This window comes from Pseudorasbora parva, chromosome 2 (genome assembly GCF_024679245.1).
Source record: "Pseudorasbora parva isolate DD20220531a chromosome 2, ASM2467924v1, whole genome shotgun sequence".
NCBI lineage: Eukaryota > Metazoa > Chordata > Actinopteri > Cypriniformes > Gobionidae > Pseudorasbora > Pseudorasbora parva.
Window position 1 is genome coordinate 27,915,624 of NC_090173.1, and position 17,996 is coordinate 27,933,619.

Consider the following 17,996-nt stretch of genomic DNA (forward strand, 5'->3'; position numbering starts at 1 on the left):
TTAAAGGGGTCCTATAATGCTGATTTTTAAAAGATGTAAAACAAGTCTCTGATGTCCCTGAAGTGTGTATGTGAACTTTTAGCTCAAAATACCCCATAGATCCTTTTATAGCATGTTAAAATAGTACATTTTTGAGCGTGAGCAAAACGAGTTATTTTTGTTTGTCCCTTTAAATGCAAATGAGCTGCTGCTCCCAGTCCTTTCTAGAAGAGGGCGGAGTTTTAAGAGCTCATGTTAGCAGCTTCTATTAAAGGGTTACTTCAGCGATTAGCATATGGCTTTGTATCAGTAGAAACCCTGGAGTATATTCAAATGATTGTGCTTCCCCTTCTCATATCCCCCTGAGACAAGAGATTTATGCATTTTATTTCTGAAAAAATTCCTCCGATGACGCAGATTGGCGATATTTGCGTCATCAGAGGAATTTTTGGCCAAAGGCTAAAGACTACAGCCAGCAGAGGGAGCTATTTCCACATGTTTTCAACCCGCCCATGGAAGATGGGATCTCACAGCACTCATTTACTGCTCGGCAGCTGCAGGCATTCATGTAACCGGAGCTATGCTGAGCAATGTAAATGTTTTAACTTCTCAGATTAATTTCCATGAAGTTAAATTAACTTCATGGAGCGTGGTCGCAATTACCTCAGCTCTCATCATGAGCTCTTTCAGCTCATTCATGACATTAAATGTAATCTGATTCCTGCAGCGTTAGCGCTGTGACTCTCGCACGGTGACTCACTCATTATGTTGAACAGACACGTTTCAGTATTTAATTGTAGTGTCTGTTCTCCAACTCAGTCACAGTAATCCAGTATCAGTGGCTTTGAGAATGGCCTCACAGGGCAGCGAAGCAAGCAATTGTTGTCTTTTATCCCCATGAGCCAAAAATAAATGTTCTGTCTTTTCTCAGTCTAGAAGGCACCAAATTCAAAAATAATTTCACATTTCTACTGCATTAATGACCCAGTTTAAATACAGATCCATCTTCCCAGCGCTAAAGTACCCATTTAACTCACAAAGACACACAATGAAAAGGTCTGAAACCGGTGTCTGCAACAGGACATTTCTGAAGGGTTAGTTGATGAATATATGTAGGTGATGTGTTTTTTGTAGATTTTGGTAATAGATTGTATCAACTTGAGGTGTGTAAGATTGTAAGTATATTTTTTCGGCACAACAATAAATAAATCTATAATGACGAAATAAGTGTAATTCACCTTTATTCCACAAGGTGGCAATGTCTGATACGCAATGATGAATTGACGTTTCACTCATAGTTACCTCAGACAGAAAACTAACCTATATAATCAAATTTAATAATTATAATCTGCAAAATTTAAAATGGCTCAGCGATTTACTGCAGAGAAAGTACTGAACACATTCAAATATTAGTGTCACGGTCACTTGATGGTGGATCTGGTGAAGAAGCTGTCAGCGATCAAAATATTGATTTTGAAGACGTTGAAAAGGAATTAAGAATATGTGTGTGATCGCGAATATGAGCCAGCTGGATGTGCTGGCAAATGAGCTCTGATGAGGACAGTGATGATGGTATAAAACATCTGCTCAAACCAAACATTTCCGAGCTCCAAAAGGTAACGAAATACGCTTTATTTTATTCTTCTGTAATTGTTACTCTAATATCAGGAGAGTCTAACTTCTATCTGTATTTGATATAGATCCGGGTTGCTAAAGACCAGAATATTTAAGAATGATTGGTAAAATAGTCATGGATTTAAGCGTTACAGTTTTTTGCGGTATACAATTAAGTAAAACCTCAACTCTAGCCCTAACTTTTCAAAATGAAACTAAATTAGTGCAAATGAATATAACTTAAATCCTTTCAAGTTACAAATTGAGTAAATTTAATATATTTATAAAAATGATTTATATATATATATAAAATCTATGATCAGATTCCTTTGACATTTAGGGTGGCGTCAGCAATTGTGTGGGATTGTTTTCCTGCTGAATATGAATCAACCAACAACACATGAAAATAAGGTCAGCAAACTCATCTGCTAGGAGACAATATTATCCAGAATTCAAGTCAGGCCTTATTAAATAATATTGCTTAACACTGTTAATCATAAAGAAAATGTATACACTTAAAACTATAGGCGACCCAAAAACATAAGAAAAGCACAATTCACAAAATGTTTTAAATTCAATTTAGAAATGAAAACGAATGAAGTGAGGCAGAAAGGAGGGAACTTGTTTCTTAAAACAGAAGAAGAAGAAGAAGAAGAAGAAGAAGAAGAAGAAGAAGAAGAAGAAGAAGAAGAAGAAGAAGGAGAAGAAGGAGAAGAAGAAGAAGAAGAAGAAGAATATATATTATATATAAAATATTCTTAAAACATTTGTCCACCAAATCAAATATAAACAAAAAATGATATCTCAGATATTGAACCAATTAACTAGTGCTAAAATCTATTCATATTTTATTATTAAATGTATAAAATTATTGCAATTGAGCCTTGCTCAGTTTTGAAATCTGTAATGGTCAGAAGATGGTGACATCATAAAAGACTCAAAGGAAGTATAGAATTCTTTGGTCTTACCTCTTTGGAGTCATCACTAGCTAATGCATGAGACAACTGTGCGCTGAATGTGCTCTTCCCAACACCCCCTTTGCCAGACAAAACTAGAATTTTGTGCTTCACAGAGGTCATTTTCTGTCTGATTTCTTCGATGGCTAAAATGACAAAACAATGTTGTACACTTTAGATTTAAATGGAGCCAACATGCTATTATAATAAAAAGAACTTTGACATTGTACATTAATCATCATACAATAACAAATCTAAAAGGATCAATCCAGGGGTGTTCAATTAGGTGTTGGCGTACCTGGACAGGTCAATGCAAGTAATACATTTTTATTAGAGGATTAACAAAGTTACATTAGTACATGTAACATACGACAATTAAAAAAAAAAAATTATACAGAAAATTAAGTAATTTAAAGAGATCTGGCATTGAGTATTGTAACCAATCACAGGTATTTCTGTTGAACATAATGTCCAATCAGAGGTGTTTAAGTTACCGGTAGTTGGAATCTGCTCATTATCTCTCAAAACACTAAGCAAGTTTATATTTAGCACAAGTCCTCTCATTATAACAAACAAAAAGGATACACGGTTTAAATAAAAGATTCATTGATTAAAACATCATTAGAACCTCATTTATCAATCTTGCGTGGAAACGGGCGTATATGTTGGCGTAAGATTATGCTTACACTCCTCTCATCGCCTGATGTATGAAGCTGTGCGCACCTCTGCAATTCAGGTGTACGCAATACCTGCCCTTGATAAATGCTGCGGCTGAAAACGATCGTCATTAGAATAACACGCCCCTATATATTCAAGTCTCCGCCTCCCCCATGCCCTCATTTTACGCCATGGACACACGGAATACGGCAAAGAAGCGAAACTTCTCCGACGTGGAGATCGGGCGCATCTCAATCATCTCACTAGTCCACTAGTCAGGGCACTGATTAGGACATAAGTCAATGGGCTGACTCCCTGATCAGTGCCCTGACTACTGAACTAGTGAGATGATTGAGACGCGCCCATCGAGATCACCAGGGAAGTGGAAAAAAACGAAATTGTTTTATTTGGGAGTTTAAAGAGTGGGAATAAAGGCACCTACAAAAACAAAATGTGGACCTAAATTAAGAGTACTGTTAATAGTGTGGGGGTTGAGAAACGCACTCCAGCAGTTTAAATTGCTATTTGGATAATAAATTATCACAATGCATTATTTTACAGAACATGTTTCGAAACAATTAGCATTTAATTTCGTATCACGGCACATGTAGGCTATTGGGATGTACGATAGTGATGATGATGTGATGTGGAGTACCATTCATTCACATTAATAATTGCATGACAATTTGTAAGATTCTTATTATTATTATGATTTTTATTATTAAGGACGCTTATTGTTATTCAGAAGAAGAATGTCGTTATTATTTATTTTATTATTATTATTTAAAAGAAAAAGAATGTCATTTTTATTATTTTTTCAGTCTGAATTATTTTCAGTCCCAGACCGTGCGCAGCTGCCGGGCCTAACCCTGAAACCTCAGGTAAAGCGCACAGGCTCGCGACTGGAGGAATACATATGCCTACAAATCAAATGCTTTGGTATAGTCACACAAATTAAACATTGAAGTCCATTGCACAAAAATAATCACTGAAGTTTATAATTACTATGTTGTTGTTGTTTTTACAGTGGGTCATAATATAGCATATATTTGTCTGTTCGTTTTGTGGTGTTAGGAATTGTTTTTCTGCACATTTTCGCACTAACTCAAAACGTGCGTACACCACCTCCTGAGCTGGCGTAGGATTTGAGCCGTACGTCAACGTGCCTATTTTGATAAATCTCAAAGTCACCGTGGGTTTGGGTGTACGCTGGAAATTTGGTGTACGCACTTTTGATAAATGAGGGGCCAGTGTATTTGCACTAAACTGACTGACAGCTTCAGTGATGATAAAGGAAGCGCTTTTGACTCACTGTCTAATTTAATTTGCAATTTTAAGTTTTACGTGAGACTTTGTGTCTTTTCCTACATACTTCAGTAGAACAAATATTACAAAAATAGATTTTTAAAATAACAACGATTGTTGGTCACTATTCTGCTGGCTGCAGTGGTAATTGAATGTACTCTTAGATTTTATAATTTAAAGTTAAGTGTTAGCTTTCCTACATCACAAAACTTTTTTCGTTTTACAAATGATAACAATCTTTTGAAGGACATTTAACACATTAAAAATGGGATAATATTCAGACATTTCAGCTTTGAAGGCCTGGCAAAAGTTGTGTGAAGTACTTGAAAGTGGGACTGAGAGAGTAAGAGTCTGCCATACCTTGGTTTTTGGTGGACTGATACCACTGGATAAATCTTACAGTCATATTATGACATGACCCATTTAGATGTTCTTTGCATTTTACTCCTTTCTTTATTCACATTTGAAACATCTATAAGGAAACTCTTCACTTACAAAAATTATATATATATATATATATATATATATATATATGAATGAATGAATGAAAGCCATACCTGGATCAGGGGCTTTGGTGGCACCAGACGCACATATATTCTGGTTTGGGCATCCCTGACATGCTGAAGATTTACCAGCCTGGTCACTGGTTGTGCCCGGACAGTCTAGAGATAGAATGATAACAGACTTAAACAAAAAGTAAACAGACATAATGTGTGGATCATGAACAGATGCCTCTCTTTATTTTTCTTAACTGAGTGAGCACAAAGTCATATGGACTCAGATATAAGTTCAGAAGTTTACATTTAGTTTGATAGCAAGTTGAAACTGTATGTGTGTATGTATCATATGTATGTTAAAATAAACAGTAAGGTAAACGTCCAGGCAGCTGACACAGGCAGTTGTGTTGTGGTTGTTGTGCCAGACTGTCTAAATGACAGATGTCAGTTTTAGATAAACATCAAAGAGTCACAGCGAAACGTGTTGGATATGTGTATTTAGTTGGCGAAAGCGTATTTTAAAATGTAAGCAGATGGCAGATAAAAAAGTGTGGATTCAATGTCCTTAAAGGTATTATTATACACGTTTATTAGACTTACGCTGTGGTGCATCACTAGGAACATCCGCCATCTTTCAAATCCTGCGCAGTTCCTGACACTGGTGCAACGACCACGAACTTCCCCGGATAATGCAGTGTGTCGAAAGTTCCGCACGGTCACATTGCGGTATTATTTTGACGCACAGAGTAGCTTTGATTTCTGTGGCAGTAAAACGTAAAATGTGAGAATATTTGTTATTTAATTCACATCAGGGACCATTTAAAGTGGAAAGAAACACTCAGTTAACATTAAAGTAAGTGGTGTTTATAGAAAGTGGATTAAATCTAATCAAAAAGTATGCAACAAACGCAACAAATTTAACCCTTTTAAATAAAAAATAAAAAGTAAGATGCATTATGTATTAACTAAAATCTAAGTTACCTAAAATCTAAGGTTTTTTATTAATGTAGCCTGTTTAGATTGGTCATAGATTTTTCTGCTCTTAGCCCATATGAAAGGAAAATATATTTACAAATATATTACTTGAAATATATTATAATATATTGTAAATACATGGAATAATATACTGATGGTATTATACAATATCTACAAATGATTGCCGCTTTCATATATTGCAATATATTGGAGAATATAAATATTAAATCCCATATATGTGAATATATTGCCTAATGTATTACATGATATTTTCCGATATACTGCAATATATTTTTGTTTCGTAAGGGTAGCCTACTATTTTTCTGTTGTCACTATGTCTGTTAGCAGATAAACTCATCCTAATTTACCAAAAAGTTTACCAAAATAGTTTTAAAAGGCAATACATATAATAAATAAGTAACCAAATAAATTTGTATTTATTTATTGTTTGTTTGTTTCATTGTTTACTTGTTATGTGATCTATTGTCTGTAGCTTAACAAGTTGTCAGCAACTTAAATAAATTAATATAATAAATCTGACTTATTAATTAGGTAATTGGGTATAATTTTAGGATTATTTATTTGTGTTCCAATCACTTCCATGATAAATTCAAGCACCTAATCATGCGGACACTTCTACAAACATTTGTGAAAGAATGGGTCTCTCTCAGGAGCTCAGTGAATTTAAGCGTGCAGTACCGTGCGTGATATTGCCACCTGTGCAATAAGTCCATTCATTAAATTTCCACACTACTGAATATTCCACGGTCAACTGTTAATTTTATTCTCATCTAACATCAGTGCCTGACCTCACAAATGCGCTTCTAGAAGAATTGTCAATAGACACACTCCTAAACCTTATGGAAAGCCTGCAGAAGAGTTGAAACTGTTAGCTGCAGAGGGTTGGCTAAAGTGTGACTCCATATTAAACCCTACAGATTTAGAATGGGATATCATTAATGGTTATGTATGTGCATGTATGCAGGCATCCCAAAACTTTTGGCAAATAATAATAATAATAATAATATTAATAATAATAATGTATGTTTATACAAAATTAGCATATATAACTCTTAAATGTCTACTTATTCGTCAAGTCCTTGTTTAATTTTTAGTGTGTAGCATGTTAAGTAGTTAGATTTGTTGGTCTTACAAATATTTGGATGGCAAACACCTAGCTCTGGAGATTGATTAAAAAAAAAAAGAATATTGTGGCTTTCTGCCTACTTGTGTAAACAGGATGAGAGGTCAGTGGGAATAACGCTTGTGCAAATCAAAAGGAATGTCTCTCTGTGGCTACAAATGCCAGTCATATCAATCCCAACTTCTGATCTCGGATCTTCACACTCTCTCAACTTATAGTTACATAATAATTAAAGTGTTTTACCTCTCAGTCACCAAAGGGTTAACTCAAGTGTTTGTAGCTACACAGCTTTTGAGGAAGCAGAAATGACTTTCTGGCAACACTGGAGTTAGTTTCCTAGATCCTCCCAAGGGCAGTGTCACTTTATACAGGATGGCTTTGTGCTTGAATTGCCCAGTTACGGATGTTTCTTTTTAAATGCCAGAGAACGACATAAAAGGCAAAAGGTAATTGCCTGACTACTGGCCATGTGTCATCAACAGCTCTTATAAAGCGTTTGAAAGCTTTTGAGATTGACTCTTCAAAATTCTCAGACTTTTAACTTGTTGTGGAAAAGGTGGCAACATCAACTTCAAACTAAAACATGTTAGGTTGGATTTTGTAACCTGTATGTTTATTTTAAAACTTTGTCTGAAAAGTAAAAATGAAAAAAAGAATGTGTCTCATGCATGCAGAGGTTGATTTGTTTTCATGACGGTTGTATAGCTCCAGGTGATTAAAATCTGAATGTTGAGCCCCTGGTTTTCCCATGGACAGGGAATGTAATATGAGATGTCCTTTGTTTTTGTTTTTTTACATCCTTCACAAACTGGCCGTGAAGAGGAACGCCCATAGACAGGGATTATGGGAGGAGATCTCTCGCAGTCGCGCCTCCCCCCTCCCCCTCATTGATAGAAAACCTCTTTTATGAATCCCTCAGGTGCAATGCAGAATTTTCCCTTTTGAGTTGATCAGAAAACTTTAGTTTGTGAAGCTATAGGCTACTCTCTCTGAAAGGCTATATATTATCAGTGATATCATGTTTAAAAATACATTTTTAGCATTGACAAATTAAAAATAAAAGTTTTTTCATTCTTTAGTTCATGCACACACCCGTGTAATATTCCATGCTGTCCTGTAGGGGGTGACAAGAGAATTGGCACTTGGGAATTTATTTTTATTTAATTTTTCAATATTGATAAAGTTATATTTTAGATCATTTTTTGCATGTACTTATTAATTTGTATTCATTTATAAATGCCTAAATTATGGAGAAATAATAATGAAGAAATATCTATAAACAAAAGCTTCAAGAATACCTAGCATGCAACATTTTAAATAAAAGGTACATATGTGATTGGTTATCCCCTTGCATCACATGACCTGCACTCAAATTATGCAAATCCATATAAAAGCACTGACTCATAAACGTTAGAAAGTCACTGTCTGCCATAAATGCGTCTCTGTAACCTCAAATACTCCAGGGCAAGTACACCGATAAATGTCAGTTTGTTGCCAAGGAAACTATTCCACCTAGATAGCTCACGATAGACCAGTCGCTACTCCTTGTCCACTGGAAATGGTGTGGGATGGTATGTTTTTGTTTTATTGTACTCCAGAGACCAAGAAGAGGAGTGTGTTTTTTCTCATGTATTGTATTGTTATCATGTTTACATTAGCGTCAGAGACCAGAAATAAGTGGTTGAGAATTATGTTATGAAAAAGGCAAGACACGGAAAGTGAGCCTGTGCTTTGAGTGTTAAAGGCACAATATATAGATAACGTCGTGTAGATGCACATTCAATTTGACGGATCAAGTGTTTTGTGCAGCACCCTTATCTTTTGCTATGTTATGTGAATCAAAGGAATGAATCATCTCTTGGAAAAAAAAAGTATTTTCCTTAGGCATACACAGTCTCATGGATGAATGACAATGAATCAAGTCAGTAAGCCTTATACCTCAATTGCTTTTTGAGAAAAAGAGACTTTAAAGCCACCTGACAAAAAAAAGTTCAAGATATACATATTTGGATATGACTGCCCTGCTTCTCACTGTTAGGGGTTAGGGTTAGGTTAGGTTAACAGCTTATGATGCAAAACCAGTAGTGAAAAATGAAGACCAAGACAAAAATTTTTTTTTTTTTTTACTGGAGAATAGTTTGCAGTTTCAACAGCAGAAGCCAGCTTCAAGTCTCACAAGGAGATCGTAGGCCAGACTCGTCACCCCGCCCTATCGTACATACAATTGTCCCAACAGTTATACGGTTTTTAAGGTCTAGCCACGTCATTACTGCAATGTAGATGATTCTCAGAAATTGCACAGTCATGGTAAAGTCCACCCATCTCTTAGGGTGCCCATTCTCAACACTGATCTGTAACATAGAATATTGCACACATTTATTAATAAGATTTTAATGTAATATTATTATTATTTACCAGAGCATACTTTTCTATTAAGGAGGTATTCTTCATCCCAAACCCTTTGAGTAGTCAATGTGTCAGGGTTTGTAGAGTGGAAAAGGAGCGAGGACTCAATTGCAGGAAGAATGGGCTCTTTATTATAAAAATCAAACAAAACAAGACAAACAAAAACAACCCCGAGGGGGAAAAACAAGACTTGACTTTTCTTGGCTTGGCTTGACTCGACTTGACTTGACTTGACTTGACTTGACTTCAGGAGCAGGGAAACATGAGGAAGGTTTGACGAGGAAGGTTTGACGACGATCCAGCACAGGACTGCAAACACAAGGAGATTAAATGGGGAGCAAACAAACGAGGGTAATGGGAGAAGACAGGTGGGGCAAATGAACCAATAATCAGGAAACAAGGTGGGTGGGGTTAGACAATTGACATGAGAGCACATGGGACAAAGAAATTGTGGCAGGTGCTCACACCAAACATGACATGAACATGCAGTTAATGAAAACTCATAAACTGCATGTTCACACGAAACATGACAACAAGAAAGCATGCAGCAAGTAAAACACCAGCTGCATGCTACACTACACAAAACACACAGACAGGACAGTGCACACACACAACCACACAGGGTGCACAAGAATGAGCGAATGCTCATTCTGTGCACTCACAACAGAAGACAAAACACAAGGAGCATGAATGTCCGAATCCCAACACAAAACCGAAACCCAACTAGACAGAAGTGCTGGGACCCGAACACCACGCCCCACACAGAAAATGACAGGGACAGAAGAGCACGCAGCTCGAGCATGCTCAAAGCTGCGTGCTCACACAAGACAGGACAAAATACAGGAGTGTCAGGACTCTGTCACCAAACCAAGAGAAAGCTAGACCGAAGTGACAGAACCCTGACACAATGAGCACTTTCATTTTTTTTTTTTTTTTAAATCTCCAATTGAACATTTTCAAGTGACTGATCACATCTAAATTTTTCAGTTGGCCGAATTTAAATTCTGTTAATTGATGCAATTTAATTCACAGAAATTCAATTAGGCCAACTGAAAAATTTCGAGGTGATCAGTCACTTGAAAATGTTCAATTGGAGACCTGAATTTTTGGCCACCTGTCCAAGTTAAGATTTTAGGAAACACATTTGGACATGATTACCCTGTGTCATATCCACCAGCTGGATTGCCCTTGATCTCCACCAGACGGCACTCCTCCCAAGGCCATTGCCACCACTTCATGAACTACATTTCCCACAACCCATTGCCTGGACTCTTCTGATTACTACCACCTGTTTATCATTATCTGCTTTATGGTCCTGTCCCAAATGACACACTTCATGTGCACTTTTTGTAGAACTTATAATGCGTGTGCATTTCTGTTAAGTTCACAAGACCGTAGGGTTTCCAATTTGCCACTTTGACTGCCTGGAAGAAGTCTGCTACAGAACCTGCACCAGTGCGGGCTTGGCAGAGGTGTGCATCGGGGGTGCATATAGACCTCAAAGATGGCGTTGTGAGCACCCTTCCGAGACCTAAAATGAAAAATGGGACACCCTGCGGTCTCATGAATTCAGTACCACCGCTGGCCGTCTTGATGCCCTATGCATCATTACTTTATGTTACCTACGGGTGTTGCGCTTTCGTATTTGTTGACGGTGAGGTGGTTGCTGAGAGAAAATTATCGTGGTGCCCCCTTCAGCGCTAGGTACCGTACGCGCAGCACCTGATGCGCATGGTGGGAGCGGCGGCACTGCGTGGATTTAATGGACACGTGCACGCAGCAGCCATTGTACGTCCACAAGACTGAAAGTGCACATGAAGTGTGCCATTTGGGACAGGGCCATTTAAGCTTAAAGAAGGGGGCTTGTGATTCTGCTTCACTCCCAGATAACTTGCATGGGAAAAGAGGTGGGACGTGGCTGGAGCTGGAGCTGAAGTGACGTGCCAATTAACAGACAGCAGACAAATGACTATCCACCTGTCATTCAAAGTGGCCACACCCTTAAATATGCAGAACGTTAATATAATGTAAAAAATAAATAAATCACCATGTCATGAAGGGAAAAATTAGCCATGTAAACCAAAACCACAATTTGTACCAGGCTGTAAACATGTATAAAAACATGTATAAATTATCATTATTATTATTTGCTTTAAAGTTGGATATTTTAACATGGGGTTCAATAAGATTTTTGCTCCCATTTGCAGCCTGTCCCTAGCAGCCAGTCGATGAATTACAGTTTAAGTTACTTCCGTATTGGTTTCGGAGGTTGCCGCTGCTGTGTTTGAAATCACCCTCTATACCCTCATTCACTATTCCCTACATTACTCCACTAATATAGCCTAATATAGCCATTTTTCTACTAATATTTCGCTTTTGCATAGTTTCTGCTTGCTGTTTAATAGTTATTTAAAACAGCAAACTGGCAGCTCCAGTACTAATGGTGTTCTCTAGCTGTTGAGTGTACATCAGTGGTATACTCATTGGATTGAACGAGTGCACTCAATAACGTTCACTATGGTTCGGACACCACTACAAATGGATGTCCCCTCAAATAGTGCCCTATTTAAGGGTATGGGGGTGATTTCGGACACAGACCCTGTGTGTTCTTTCACTCATTGCAAAGGCTTGTTGGTGTTACACTGCATTTTTGAGTGCTATTTCAGGTTTTTGTTTCATGGTCCTGGTTTCCTTGAACTTTTGTTATTATCTGGATGGTTTGCTCTGGGGTTTTGACGTTTTGCTTGATTTATGGATTACGATTCTGGATTGGCCCAATATAAGCTGTGTTTGGATCCTCAGCCCGTGTTTCGGAACAGTTTTGTAACACCATGCTTTCTCAGGTAAGGATTATTATTAATATTATCTTCATCATTATGGTAGAGCATATTTTTCCTTTAAGCAGTTATATGTAGAAGATTCTGTTCTTCAACCCAAACCCCCTTGAGAAGGAGGCTCTGTAATTTATGGTGGAGAAACTGAGGTAAGCCCCCATGTGATGGGTCTTTCTTCCAGGCCTCAAGGACAAAGACTTAAATCTTCTCCAACGTCCCTCAGGCCCGCTTGCTCTTCTGCGCAGATTAGCCTCCAAGGCTAACGCAAGCAGTCTTGTCTACGGGATTAGATTTTGTTCTACGAAGCTTTGCCATACCACGGACTTAGGGCAAAGGATTGTAGAGCGCAATTCAATCAACACGAGGCTGATCGGCGAGTGCTCCAGGAGAGCGGAGAATGCGCAACCAATATCCGTGAACGCACTCACCCTGAAGGGCCAGAGACATGTTCAACACTTGTTAACAAGTGTTCTCTTGTGACGGCCCTGTGGATCATTGAGAGTTGATCTCCAGTATTCCAGCACAGCCGTCCAGAGAGCCGATTTTCATCATACACAGCCCTCACTTGTTATACTAGAACAACATGACTTCTGTTCAATGAAGTGTCTTGATGATTCCAAGTGGAACAGTAGATGTGTTATGGATGGTCCAGGATTTCTGCCAAGACTTCGTTTAATCCAATATATTTGGAGGAATGTTTGCGAGAAACGTCTTTGCTGTGTCTATAATTCATCTAATGTAAACTCAGAGCTTAGTAGGCTATTAAGTACGGGAGCTCTTTTTTCTTTGAAAGTTAATTACAGTAATCACCACACTGGGATGGATAGAATAGGCTCCATCTGACCTCAAATTCCTCCCAACAGTGCATGTGAACATCCAGGGAAAACCACCATCGTTGGAAGAAAAACAACAACAATATTTTATTAATAACCAAACAGCTGCTAAATGAACCATGTAAGATTGCATTCAAGATGAATTTCTCTCTGTGGAAAGAAAGATCAACAAGATTAAACAAATCTTTAGCCCTCTGATGTGTGAGTGAATTTTATAAAGTGCTGGTAAAGCAAAGAGCAAAGCGAGAATGCAAATGTGCATTGTTGCAGTGACTCAGTCAGAGTGCCAGCTTGTTGCCCAGAGGGAGTGGCTCGCTGGCATCACCAGCCATCACTGTGATTGGATTCACTCGCTACAAATGTGCTAATCTTGCCATTTCTCATTTGTCTCCATGGAACTGTAAAAGAAATAAGAGAGTCCGGCAGAAACATCAGCCCACATAGTCAGACTGGAGTTCTTGAGTCACTAGAGTGTCAGAATATGACAGCATACCTGCCACAATTAGTTCTTGTGCTGTCCGCACACCCTGCAGGACATTTGCTAGATTGAAAGGACAGCCGGTGAGCTGGAACAGGCCAGAGCTTATAACAACAATAAAAAACAAAAAAACTATGGAGTTCAGCAAAACAATACATCATATAAATGTTTGTGTGTGTGTGTGTGTGTGTGTCTGTCTGTCTGTCTGTCTGTCTGTGTGACATGGGTAATGCCCTGATATTACACCCTCTCCTTGTAATACCGATGTCATACCCATGTCATTATACACATTTGTGTCCTGATATTTAACACACACACACACACACACACACACACACACACACACACACACACACACACACACACACACACACACACACACACACACACACACACACACATTCAGCTTTACCATTGCAGGAATAAATTACATTTGAATATATATAAATAAAGAAACAAATATTTTGCAATATGTTTTCACAACTGTTTTACTGTGTTTTAATCAAATAAATGCAGCCATGGTGAGTTTTCATTTATTTTATTATTCCAAACTTGAATGCAGTTACATTTTTTTTCCCTGAATGCTTAAACCCTAACCGTGATTCTTCATTTCTAAAACTATTCATATTTATAGCAAAACCACAAAACTAAAAGCACAAACACTGCTTTGCGCTCAGTTTTCAATTTTGTAACACACACTTTGCAAAACAGTTCACATAACTCTTTTGCAGAACTGTAAACACAACTCACTGCTTTGTACTCAATTTTCAAATGATCAACACACTCCTAATAAAACTATACACATGTATGGCTATTATTTACAATATTTTGCCAACTGTCTCAGACACTGTCTCATGTGAAAACTGTTTTAGATAATTAGTTCACTTTGCAATCAGCCTAAGCACTATAAATAAGCCACAGGTAAGCCGTCTGTGTGGAATACAATGGAGGAAGCAGGAAGAGTGAAAATTAGAGGAGGTTGAGGAAGAGGATGTGGAGGTGAAGAAGCAAGAGGGAGAGGGCAACAAGGACAATGAGGTGAAGTTAGAGGACGAGGACAAGGAGGAGCAAGAGGAGGACGAGGAGGGGGAAGAGCAAGTGTAAGAAGAGTATGAAATAGAATTACTGATAACATCAGAGCTACAATTGTGGACCATGTAATCATGGAATAACCCTGAGGGAAGCTGGCCGACGAGTTCAACCTAACTTGAGCCAATACACTGTAGCAAGCATCATAAGGACATTTCAAAATGAGAATAGGTTAGTACAATCACTTTGCACTAGGTTTTGTAGCACTGCCATTCTCTAATGAGAACCACAACTGCTCTGACTGATTTGGTGAAGGTTTCTCAGACCGATGAGTTCTCCTTTTCAAAAGATTAATTAAAATAACCTCATCAGAGTCCTTTGCTTGTGACTCAAATTAAACCGAATGCAGTGCTTTGTGAAATCGAATTTTTTTTTTTTTTTTGCCTTTCTCACTAGGACAGAAAGTAACAACATGCATATATGTATGCAGGTGAGTAAATAATACATCCATTTCTTCATGTTCCTTCAAGAAAAGATTTTCCAAGCAGTTTCAAGATTGTTTTAATGTTGTAATCCTTATTTTAGAATAGTGTGCTGCTAATAACAATGACAAGAATAATACCATTGAGCTCTTTTGTTTTGGAGTATTGCTCCTCATAAATCCATCGGATCAGCCCGTGTTCATTCACATACTCAGCTGTCATCTATCTTTAAAGATGCACATTCCTTAGAGTCGATTATTGTTTGGCCCACATCTCACCCTTTGTTTATGCTGTCTGCTCTTTGTTATGAAATTGTTCAGCTGTGTCAGAACCCCTTTACATGCCTCTCACGGTAATATTACAGTTCTCACTACTCACGTTTTATTTTGTCAGACAGGAACATCTACAATAGATCTGTGGACAAGATTTCTCCTTGTGCATTATAAGAAAGTGGTATGTCTGTTAAAGTCATCTTGAAATGGAAGCTGCGATAGTGTTTTCTTTCTTTCCTGAGTGAACGGCTGTAGGATGTAGGACGGGGCTTGATTTTGTTCGGTTGCGGTTTACTATTGCTGTGATCTCATGCGAGTAACAGACTGTCCCACCATCACACCAGTAAACAGATTTGTCACTGCAAGAGGGGGAACGTTATTTTGATTAAAGTTTATAAGCAGTGTGGTAGTCAAGACTAGCTCATTCGAGTCCGAGTCGAGACCGAGTTCAGAGAGGGTTGAGTCCGAGTCGAGTTCAAAAAAGGCTGATTCTGAGTCGAGACCGAGTTCAAAAAGTGTTGAGTCCGAGTCGAGACTGAGTTCAAAAAGGGTTGAATCCGAGTTAAGACCAAGTTCAAAAAGGGTTGAGTCCGAGTCGAGTTCAAAAAAGGCTGATTCTGAGTCGAGACCGAGTTCAAAAAGGGTTGAGTCCGAGTCGAGTTCAAAAAAGGCTGATTCTGAGTCGAGACCGAGTTCAAAAAAGGGTTGAGTCCGAGTCGAGTTCAAAAAAGACTGATTCTGAGTCAAGACCGTGTTCAAAGAAGGTCGAGTCCAAGTCAAGGCCATAGTTCAAAAAGTGTAGAGTCCGAATCGAGATAGAGTTAAAAAAGGGTCGAGTCTGAGTCGAGACGAAGTTCAGAGAGGGCCGTGTCTGAGTCGAGATCGAGTTCATAAAGGGTCGAGTCCGAGTTGAGACTGAGTTTAAAAAGGGACGAGTCCGAGTTGAGAACGAGTTCAAAAAGGGTCGAGTCTGAGTTGAGAACGAGTTCAAAAAGGGTCGAGTCCGAGTTGAGAACGAGTTCATAAAGGGTGGAGTCCGAGTTGAGAACGAGTTCATAAAGAGTCGAGTCCTAGTTGAGACCGAGTTCAAAAAGGGACGAGTCCGAGTTGAGAACGAGTTCAAAAAGGGTCGAGTCTGAGTCAAGACTGAGTTCAGAGAGGGTCGAGTCCGAGTCGTAACCGAGTTCTTAAAGGGTCGAGTCCGAGTCGAAAACGAGTTCAGAGAGGGTCGAGTCCGAGTCGAGTCCGAGTTCAGACAGGGTCAAGTCCGAGTCGAGACAGAGTTCAGAGAGGGTTGAGTCCGAGTCGAGTCCGAGTTCAGAGAGGGTCAAGTCCGAGTCGAGACAGAGTTCAGAGAGGGTTGAGTCCGAGTCGAGTCCGAGTTCAGAGAGGGTCGAGTCCGAGTCGAGACAGAGTTCAGAGAGGGTTGAGTCCGAGTCGAGTCCGAGTTCAGAGAGGGTCGAGTCCGAGTCGAATCCGAGTTCAGAGAGGGTCGAGTTCCGAGTTCAGAGAGGGTCGAGTCCGAGTCGAGTCCGACTTCAGAGAGGGTCGAGTCCGAGTCGAGTCCGAGTTCAGAGAGGGTCGAGTCCGAGTTGAGTCCGAGTTCAGAGAGGGTCGAGTCCGAGTCGAGTCCGAGTTCAGAGAGGGTCGAGTCCGAGTCGAGTCCGAGTTCAGAGAGGGTCGAGTCCGAGTCGAATCCGAGTTCAGAGATGGTCGAGTTCCGAGTTGAGTCCGAGTTCAGAGAGGGTCGAGTCCGAGTCGTGTCCGAGTTCAAAGAGGGTCGAGTCCGAGTCGAGACAGAGTTCATAAAGGGTCGAGAACGAGTTCAAAAAGGGTCAAGTCCGAGTCGAGAACGAGTTCAAAAAGGGTCGAGTCCGAGTCGAGTCCGAGTTCAAAAAGGGTCGAGTCCGAGTTGAGAACGAGTTCAAAAAGGGTCGAGTCCGAGTTGAGAACGAGTTCAAAAAGGGTCGAGTCTGAGTCGAGAACGAGTTCAAAAAGGGTCGAGTCCGAGTTGAGAACGAGTTCAAAAAGGGTCGAGTCCGAGTTGAGAACGAGTTCAAAAAGGGACGAGTCCGAGTCGAGAACGAGTTCAAAAAGGTTCGAGTCCGAGTCGAGACCGAGTTTGAAAAGGGTCGAGGTTAAGTCGAGACAGAGTTCAAAAAGGCTTGAGTCCGACAGAGAGGGTCGAGTCTGAGTCGAGACCGAATTCATAAAGGGGTCGAGGTTAAGTTGAGACCGAGTTCAAAAAGGCTTTGACCGATCCACGCAGACACTAATGAGGAATCTATATATCTATCTCTGATAGTGCCGGGATTTTAACCTAACTTGGCAGAAGTAATGGCGCTGAGGAATACTAGATGAGAGTCATCTGATATGAGGTAAAAAATAACTGGGTTTTTCATAGAAACCGATCGTTTTGTGTCTGTAGACATCAATGTGTTGCCACGAGTCACAGGGTTTAATATGGATTTGTATGACTGTGTTTGAAAAATGTTCCAGAGGAAGAGAGGGCGGGCGGCTTTCTGTTAGACATTT

The 17,996-nt window shown here is 39.3% G+C and overlaps 1 protein-coding gene across 1 annotated transcript in view; it reads right to left on the reverse strand.

Annotated features, from left to right (window-relative positions):
* nubp1 (nucleotide binding protein 1 (MinD homolog, E. coli)) overlaps nucleotides 1-5,762 on the reverse strand; it is a 46,268-nt gene extending 40,506 nt beyond the window's left edge. Inside the window, exons 1-3 of the mRNA XM_067414639.1 lie at nucleotides 5,609-5,762; nucleotides 5,069-5,173; nucleotides 2,562-2,695 (exon numbers count right to left, since the gene is read on the reverse strand). Of these exons, the coding sequence (XP_067270740.1) occupies nucleotides 2,562-2,695; nucleotides 5,069-5,173; nucleotides 5,609-5,639 (270 nt within the window). The 5' untranslated portion in view covers nucleotides 5,640-5,762. The remainder of the gene's footprint in view (nucleotides 1-2,561; nucleotides 2,696-5,068; nucleotides 5,174-5,608) is intronic.
* Nucleotides 5,763-17,996: the final 12,234 nt, after the last annotated feature.